This window comes from Engraulis encrasicolus, unplaced genomic scaffold, assembly GCF_034702125.1.
Source record: "Engraulis encrasicolus isolate BLACKSEA-1 unplaced genomic scaffold, IST_EnEncr_1.0 scaffold_32_np1212, whole genome shotgun sequence".
Classification (NCBI taxonomy): domain Eukaryota; kingdom Metazoa; phylum Chordata; class Actinopteri; order Clupeiformes; family Engraulidae; genus Engraulis; species Engraulis encrasicolus.
Genome location: NW_026945621.1, coordinates 712,501 through 722,500, shown reverse-complemented (window position 1 = coordinate 722,500; position 10,000 = coordinate 712,501). Strand labels below are relative to the sequence as shown.

General features: G+C 43.7%; 1 protein-coding gene across 1 annotated transcript in view; it reads right to left on the bottom strand.

Annotated features, from left to right (window-relative positions):
- The window catches only part of ctr9 (CTR9 homolog, Paf1/RNA polymerase II complex component), a 43,567-nt gene that overhangs the window by 23,157 nt on the left and 10,410 nt on the right, over nucleotides 1-10,000 (bottom strand). The window contains exons 10-12 of the mRNA XM_063193250.1: nucleotides 7,736-7,831; nucleotides 6,090-6,179; nucleotides 5,641-5,769 (exon numbers count right to left, since the gene is read on the bottom strand). Of these exons, the coding sequence (XP_063049320.1) occupies nucleotides 5,641-5,769; nucleotides 6,090-6,179; nucleotides 7,736-7,831 (315 nt within the window). The remainder of the gene's footprint in view (nucleotides 1-5,640; nucleotides 5,770-6,089; nucleotides 6,180-7,735; nucleotides 7,832-10,000) is intronic.

Sequence of the window (10,000 nt, the reverse complement as noted above, 5' to 3'; positions counted from 1 at the left end):
CAATAAGTATTTTACATTTCTTTATTACATTACATCACACTTACCAAAGCCAAACCAAAGACACCTTTATCCAAAGCGACTTGAAGTTATTTTAAATCAACAGGGTATTGGTGACAGTCAGTCCCTTGACAAGTGTGGGGTACTTAGGTGCCTTGCTACAGGGTATTGGTTACAGTCAGGGCTGTAGTGGTCAAATTAGAGGTGGGTAAACTATGATTTTTTTGATCAGACAGACCGTGACGTGACGCGACGCAACGCAACGCGACACAGCACAAAGCAACGCAAGGTGTCGCGAATCTGTATGGCTGTCCTGGCCATATTCCATGATGTTATCAGTTAAAGTCATATTAAATCAATGACAGTCAACAAATTCACATTTCAAATTTCAACAGTAAAGAAAAGTAGGCCATGTGTTAGGGTGACCAGATGTGGGTTTATGAAAAGGAGGACACTTTTTTTTTTTGGTCATCGGTGTATCTGTGTATCTATAGGTATGAAAATGGGTATGAGGCCAGGCATGATAGTAGGCCTATAAAGTATCGGTATGAACGCATCCAAAATGGTAATTTGTTTAAAAGCCACTAGAACTTTTTGGCATGCACATTCATTTGTCTACTATAAATGACAATTAAAATCTCTTCAGTTAGGCCTATAGGCCTATCACATAATTTGTGTGATCATATGATGCAGAGTGTGCCTTTGCTACAATCCTAGATAGTAGGCCTAACACCTATATTGGAGTAGCTCAACAGCATAACAATGCAGCTCAATTTCATAGGCCTATTCCACTTTCTGCATTAGGTTTTTAAAAAATAGATTCATCATCATGTAGGCCCATCTCAGCCATTCCCCACAAAGATGAATGGCATTAGGCTATAACATTGGAAACTAAATATAAAAAACACAACATTTGTGGTTTTCAACTGCATTTATAATGAAGTGCTATTAGGCTACATTTTAGGCTTATATGTTTATAAGACACCTCACAATTTACCCCTCCACCATCATCCATTAGGCCTACTCAGCTAGGCTAGGGCCTACTTGTAGTGGCATGGTGCTCATAGATTAGCCAGTCCCTCCAGGATTTTGCACTGGGATTTTGTGATTTTTGCGGTCAAAATGCCTGATTTTGTGGCGGCATTTTCTCATTTTTTGCAAAGATTTTGCGGCATTTTCTCATTTTTTGCAAAGATTTTGCATCCCTTTTCGGTAACTGAAAACCACAATCAGTCTAAGCAGGCTTAAGACAAAAGAGAGAGAGATTCAGAAACACACTTCCTATATAATAGAATAATAAAATATTGTCAAAAGCTGTCAGAGCGTCTTATTAGCCAGTGCGTCCAATGTGTAAAAAAAAAATCATGGCCGCGACACTCATAAATCTCTGTCGATATTTTAGAACGACTTCGGGGGAAAACGGGACAGCGCGTTATGAAAAAATACTTGTGGGTATAGCCTACCAGTAGGCTAATGAAGAGCGTCGCGGGGTACAGTAGCCAGGCTGTATGCAAGCGTTACAATGTCACCTGTTGGAAGACGCGTCTCTCTCTCTCTCTCTCTCTCTCTCTCTCGTGCTCGTATTGCAAGCTGTTGCATATTATTTGCTTGATGCAAAGTTGTGATGGCATACACGCTCTCGTTGACATGGTTGTGTGCACGGTTGCATGGATTCGCAAGACTTTATTGCAATAACACAGTGAAAGTGGAAGGGCCGTTCACTTCCTATCTCGGTGTTTCAGTGACATATTAAACAGTCCCTCCAGGATTTTGCACTGGGATTTTGTGATTTTTGCGGTCAAAATGCCTGATTTTGTGGCGGCATTTTCTCATTTTTTGCAAAGATTTTGCGGCATTTTCTCATTTTTTGCAAAGATTTTGCATCCCTTTCTGGGTTTTTTTGGTAACTGAAAACCACAATCAGTCAAAGCAGGCTTAAGACAAAGTAGAGAGAGATTCAGAAACACACTTCCTATATAATAGAATAATAAAATATTGTCAAAAGCTGTCAGAGCGTCTTATTAGCCAGTGCGTCCAATGTGTAAAAAAAAAATCATGGCCGCGACACTCATAAATCTCTGTCGATATTTTAGAACGACTTCGGGGGAAAACGGGACAGCGCGTTATGAAAAAATACTTGTGGGTATCCTACCACTAGGCCTAATGAAGAGCGTCGCGGGGTACAGTAGCCAGGCTGTATGCAAGCGTTACAATGTCACCTGTTGGAAGACTCGTCTCTCTCTCTCTCTCTCTCTCTCTCTCTCGTGCTTGTATTGCAAGCTGTTGCATATTATTGCTTGATGCAAAGTTGTGATGGCATACACGCTCTCGTTGACATGGTTGTGTGCATGGTTGCATGGATTCGCAAGACTTTATTGCAATAACACAGTGAAAGCGTGGAAGGGCCGTTCACTTCCTATCTCGGTGTCCTTGACTGAAACAAGTTGCAAAACTCCACACTTCCGAAACCTTTGCGATCGGCACTACAGTGATTGTTATCAGAAGGCTTGTGCCTACGCATAGACATACCCTTAAATTACAAACATTAGCGAACATTGAAAAAAGATCAGACAACGACCGTCGGGTAGCATGCTCATGAAAGCGACAGGGGAGAGTGGAGAAGTTCCGCAAAAATGTAGCCTAACGTAAGATGTTTGCTACTGTGCGACAGTACCGCCACTATTTCATGACTGCATACACTTCTTCGTCATGGATAAATGGGCAACAATAGGCTACTTTTTCCACCCATGATTGCACTGAAAAGTAGGCTACTGCTGTTAAAAAAAAGGTAATGGGTGTGCAGCACCGACGCCTGCGTGTATGTGTGAGGGAGGAGAGACGCGGAACAGCTGAGATGAGGGTCGCGACTTCCGAAATAGCAGGCAATTCTTTTTCAATGTTTCAGTGACATATTAACAAAAATGCTTCGTATTGGTTTTCGTCTCCGGTGGTATTGTAGTCACATTTTTATTTTTTTGACGAAAATATAAATCAATAAACTCCCCAGAATGAAATTTTGCGGGAAAAATGCGGCTTTACAGGAATTACGCGGCATCGTGAAATTATGCGGAATATCATTGAATTTGCATGAATCCACGCGATCGCTGAATCGCGAAAAACTGGAGGGACTGATTAACAAAAATGCTTCGTATTGGTTTTCGTCTCCGGTGGTATTGTAGTCACATTTTTATTTTTTTGACGAAAATATAAATCAATAGGCCTAAACTCCACAGAATGTTGAAATTTTGCGGGAAAAATGCGGCTTTACAGGAATTACGCGGCATCGTGAAATTATGCGGAATATCATTGAATTTGCATGAATCCACGCGATCGCTGAATCGCGAAAAACTGGAGGGACTGATTAGCAATGGGCACTGCAGCCATTAAGAGAGGAACTGGAGTTTAACCTACCATTAATAAGCTAACCCATACAGCGTTATCAATAACTGCAAAGGAAATAGACAGAAGAAGATGAAGAAGAAGCTTATAATTTCTTAACTCAGGAATGAGTCCTTCTAGCTCTGAGAAATTGCTTTTGCAAATAACTTGGACATGTCAGATCATGAAAGAATTTTTAGGCTAAGTCTTGTGACAAGGTGTAACAAAACTTGTACCTCCCTAAATGATGGATTTGGTGGTGTTACTAGGCTTACTCCTGTGTTAGGTTACTTTCATACCTGGCTTCACACGCGGGATTTTTTCCCCAACTCCACCGCGAACGTGCATTTGCGTTTCTATCGGCATTGCCGTCCGTAGAACCGGCGGGCAGATGCGCTTTCGCTTGTAAACATGGGGCGCACTGGCTTGTCCCCTACTTCTTTCGGACAAACGGTGCGAAGTGGCTAGATTTGATGAGAAGGGCGTGACTAATTTGCGAACGGTAGAGAGAAACCTGGAGTGGATGAAAATGATTCCTACTAAAGCGTTAAGTAGGCTATGTTCAACAATATTTTTTAAATGACACCAAATTTATTTTGGATTATTCCAACGGCAGATCACAAGGCGCAGGGAACGTTGACGTGCGTAATTGCCATTAAGAGCGGTGTAAACGCTATTTAGAGGTGGGTTAACGCTATTTAGAGGTGGGTAAACGCTATTTCCTAAATTCCAGAGGTGCGTAAACGGCGTTTACGTGCGTTTACCCTCCACTACAGCCCTGGTTACAGTCCCTGGACAAGTGTGGGCTACTTAGGTGCCTTGCTCAAGGGGACTTCAGCCATGGAGGGAGGTGTAGGGAGAGTTAAGGGTGGGATTCGAACCTCCAACCCTCTGATCTTAAGACCTAGCCTCGCGAGCCATCCTTCCACCAAAGGACCAAAGGATTTTGATTGCAACACCCCCACCCCCCCAGAAAACAGCCAATAAACAAATAAGCGCACGCTTGTGACAATGACGTACACATCTGCGCCAGAGCCATTGGTCTCTATGTTGTTGTTGACTAACTGCCGGCGATTGGGTGAGAGGTGTCCAATAATTTCAAACCAGAACTGAGTGCAAACTTCATGCTTCCTGCAATCGCGTCAGAGCAAACAAATGCCAGACCATAAATACGGAATGAAATGGAAGTATTATGGGATGGTCAGGACCAGGCTACTTAAGCCCACCTCCATAACCAGTATGACCGCATGTCTCTGAAGAGAAGTGAGGGGATGATCGTGTGCAAGTTACTGCCCTTGGTGAAAGAGGAAAGGGTTAAAGTCTGCCCTTGGATGACTTTGGCCTCCCCAGGTTAAAGGGGTTATAATGAGGTTAAAGGTTACATCAGGTGCCATCACAGCCGGAGTGCGTTACAATATGCAACTTTGCCTCCTCCACTTGTGCTTGTTTCCTCGCCCCGCCTCCTGGCCCCTCCTCCGGGGGGAAACCGATTAAGTTTCCCAGCGGTCAGCAAAGCTACAACAACTTTTGAGGGACTGTTTTTCATTCACCGTCCCAATTGCAAATGAGAAGAAGGCTTTACAATTGATCTTTTGCAAGATCATGACATATTACTTCCTGGTACGAGGAGACAAGCACAAGTGGAGGAGGCAAGGCCGCATATTGGAACGCACTCCTGATCTACAAACAATCGCCCCACTTGCTATTGGACCCATGTCTGCAGTTCACGTAGCAAGTGTAGCCCATTAGGTGTTACCTTGGCCTCCCCAGGGTAAAGGTTAAAGGTTAAAGGTTAGGGGTTATATAGATATACTGTGACCTTGGCCTCCCCAGGGTAAAGGTTAAAGGTTAAAGGTTAAAGGTTAAAGGTTAGGGGTTATATAGATATACTGTGACCTTGGCCTCCCCAGGGTAAAGGTTAAAGGTTAAAGGTTAGGGGTTATATAGATATACTGTGACCTTGGCCTCCCCAGGGTAAAGGTTAAAGGTTAAAGGTTAGGGGTTATATAGATATACTGTGACCTTGGCCTCCCCAGGGTAAAGGTTAAAGGTTAAAGGTTAGGGGTTATATAGATATACTGTGACCTTGGCCTCCCCAGGTTAAAGGGGAAAGGGGAAAGGTTACATATTAGCTTGACCTCCCCGGGTTAAAGGTTAAAGGTGTGTGTGTGTGTGTGTGTGTGTGTGTCTGGTGTGTTACCTTAGCCTCCCCTAGGTTAAAGGTTAAAGGGGAAAGGTGTGTGTGTGTGTGTGTGTGTGTGTTACCTTAGCCTCCCCCAGGTTCCCCAGTCTGAAGTGTAGGGCCCCCAGGTTGTTGAGGATCTCCGGGGGCACGTCAGCCTGCACCTTCTCCTGCAGGATACGGGTAGCAGTGCCGTACGCAGACAGCGCACCCTGGTGGAGTGGAATACACAACACAGTATTATATATATTAGACATCAGGATTCGGCTAGCAGTGCCGTACGCAGACAGCGCACCCTGGTGGAGTGGAATAAACAACAATATATAATGTATAACCGGGTGCAGGTCATCTCTTTACTTTGTAATTAATGTACTTTGGTCCTTGTTGAAACAAACCAAATTAAGCTAAATGTTCTCCCACCTGGATGTCGGTCTCACACACACACACACACACACACACACACACACACACACACACACACACACACACACACACACACACACACACACACACACACTCTTGTTTCTCCCACCTGTATATCCGTCTGTTCCAGGATCTGGGCCAGTTCTATCCAGGCCTCCACGTCATCGGGATACTGCTCTGTTACCTTCTTAAGGTGACCCTGAAACACACACACACACACACACACACACACACACACACACACACACACACACACACACACACGCACACACACACACACACACAATATACACATTATCCATATTAGACACGTCATCCGTCGCTTTCTTTAGATCAGTGATTCCCAACCTATGGGCCGGGGCAGGTATTCCAAGAAGGCCTTGAAATCATTTTCCAAAAATAATAATCATATTTTGGTGTGTGTTGTTGTTGATTTATTAGAATTTTATTCTTAATTGGGTCAGAGGTGGGCCCCGAACATTTTAACTATTTCGAGTGGGCCCCACGTTGGAAAAGGTTGGAAACCCCTGCTTTAGATGACCCCGGCCACACTAGGGGTGTGTTTACATCATATCCCAGGCCGTGCTGCATATGTGTATAAAACCAGGTGGTGTGATACATCAGGTGGGCATAATTTTAGTGTTGCACCGATACCATTTTTTGGCCCCGATACCCAATACCTGGCTGTGCAGTATCGACCGATACCGATACGATACTGATACCGATACCACCCTATTTGAAATGTATATATATATGAAGGGCTGCAGTGCCTACTACTCAGATGTAAAATCATTGCATGGCTTTGTCAGGCTGCTGCCTACATTTGTGAAACAGGAAAAAGACTAATACAAAGTGAATCCAGCAAAACTTCTTATATTTTTTTAAATATCTATGAAATAACTAATTTCAAGGCTGTTTAAGTGTCATACAAGCATCTGTAAATGGTATCGGTGCCCTATTTGTTGGTACTCGACAATTTTAGTGCCGATCCACCCAGCCACCGATACTGGTACAGTATCAGTATCGCTGCAACACTAATAATTATTAGACAACAAAATAGATGTAACAAACTCTGAAAAGTAAATAAACAAGCTTGAAGTCTTCCAGAGGGACGTGGCCGTCATGAGATTGGCAAGATGTTGGTCACGTTACTACAGAAGTGTCACACACCCTGTACTGTACCGGGCCTTACTTTACATGCAGCGTATTGTGTACACACTAGCACTGTGTGTGTGTGTGTGTGTTACCTTGGTGATCTCTCTCTTGTCCTGGCTGTCTGAGGCTGCGTAGTGTGTGTGTGTGTGTGTGTGTGTGTGTGTGTGTGTGTGTGTGTGTGTGTGTGTGTGTGTGTGTGTGTGCGTGCGTGTGCGTGTGGACTGTCAAAAAGAAGGGCCAAGCAAATTCACAAAATTTTGCTCAATATCTTGCATCATTGGGAGCCTCTTCATATGGAAACGCAGGTGCCACCTTTATCATTATGAACAGAAAATTCTAGTGCTGTATCGGACTCCTTTTAAACCACATTTGGATTGTGCCATGATAAATGTATATCTGTCAATCCAAATAAAGAAGTAAAATGTGTCTGTGTGTGTGTGTGTGTGTTTTATTTTGGCGATGTCTCTCTTGTCCAGTGTGTGTGTGTGTGTGTGTGTGTGTGTGTGTGTGTGTGTGTGTGTGTGTTACCTTGGCGATGTCTCTCTTGTCCAGTGTGTGTGTGTGTGTGTGTGTGTGTATGTGTATGTGTGTGTGTGTTACCTTGGCGATGTCTCTCTTGTCCTGGCTGTCTGACTGGGCGTAGAGGGATCCCAAAATCTTCATGGTCTCGTAGTTATTAGGATAGGCCTTCAGGACCTACACACACACACACACACACACACATACACACACACACACACACACACACACACACCATAGTTATTAGGATACGCCTTCAAGACCTACACACACACACACACACACACACACACCATCATAGTTATTAGGATACGCCTTCAGGACCTACACACACACACGCACGCACGCACGCGCGCGCACACACACACACACACACACACACACACACACACACACACACACACACACACACACACACACACACACACACACACTCACACACACACACACACACACACACACACACACACACACACACACACACACACACACACACACACCAGTGCTTTACACTAACTTTTTCGCTTACCAGCCATTTTGGCTAGTGGTTTTCCTGACTCACTAGCCATTGGGCATTTTCACTAGCCATAATTTTCTTAACCATCATAGCAGCTTTAATGAATTATATAATAGGCTGTAATAATGTAATGTAGGATAATATAACATAATATAACATAACATAATATAATATAATATAATATAATATAATATAATATAATATAATATAATATAATAACTAGAATTGTTGTGAACTGGTCCAATGTCCATGCATGCATGCATGCTATAAGAACAGATTAACTTATCTGAGGAATGGCATAGCCGTGCAGAAACACCAAGCACAGTGTTGTGGAAGGGCACAAATGTAAGCTACATGAGAGCAAAATATTTCCGTCTTTGATCTGAAGGGCACTTTCGATGCGCAAAGTAGATAGTGCAAAGTCATTGCCAAGCTTCGCATGTCCTCGGTTATGGATGTGGAATAACACCTCTTCTGGAATATTTTCTCATAAAAGTAGGCTATCTACTAGAAGGCACACACATATGCGACCGGTAACTACAGAAGGAGCTACGACTTCCTCATTCCGTTTAATATTGAGTTGTTTAAAATATAGGCTAAACGGACGCAAAGCAAGATGGGCACATTAGAAGGGACATGGGACATGATTTTGTACTGTCTGGAAGGCTACTACTGCGCGTTGTTTAAGCCCCGTTTGACAGTCGGGAACAACGGCACAAGAAACATGGAGGAATATTAAGGTATGAAGACATACAGGCAAATCAGAAAATGATTTAAACCGAACATTATTAATGCCGCATGTGTCCTTGTCTTATCACTGCGCTAGTCTCAAGACTTTCACAAGACTGAGGTGTTCTCCTCTCGCCTTGGTCATTTTAATGTCCACTACTACTATGCATTGTACTAATTACAGATCCCAAAACAGGTCAGTTGAGATGAAATTAGCTACTTTATTTTCACGTGAAGGTTTTCAGTGGCATTTCCAAACGCGCGCTGATGTGCCGGCAGCTCGCTGCTGCCACTCATATTCGCAAGACTAGCTCTATCAGATTCCTCTTGTGCGTGAGACACAGGTGACACGTGACACAGGTGCTTCATGGGTATTGTAGGCTCGCGAAATCGCATTGCATTGCGTTTGTAGCAAAGACGGTCCGAGGGAAAAAACTACAAAATGCGGTGCCTCATCATTTAGAATAGTGACGGACCCGCCAGAATGGCTAGTGAACCTTCGGTATCTACTAGCCAACGCCGACTTTCACCCGCATTTGGCTACCTGGCGTGTGTTAGTGTTAAGCCCTGACACACACACACACACACATCATAGTTATTAGGGTAGGCCTTTAAAACCTACACACACACTCATCATCATCATCATCATCACCGTCATCATAATTATCAGACTAATGACAATAATATTATCATCATCGCGTGTGTGTGAGTGTGTGTGAGTAATTATACATGAAAAGTTTGCTGAATCTGGTTGTGAAGCTCAATAAGCAGGACATAGGCTAAGGAGAGAGAGAGAGAGAGAGAGAGAGAGAGAGAGAGAGAGAGAGAGAGAGAGAGAGAGAGGGAGAGATAGAGAGAGAGAGAGAGAGAGAGAGAGAGAGAGAATTTGTTTGTGTGTGTGTGTGTGTGTGTGTGTATGTGCCTTCTCGAACAACTGTGCTGCGTTGTCTCCGTCTGTGTGTGTGTGTGTGTGTGTGTGTGTGTGTGTACCTTCTCGAAGCACTGTGCCGCGTTGTCTCTGTGTGTGTGTGTGTGTGTGTGTGTGTGTGTGTGTGTGTGTGTGTGTGTGTACCTTTTCAAAGCACTGTGCTGAGTTGTGT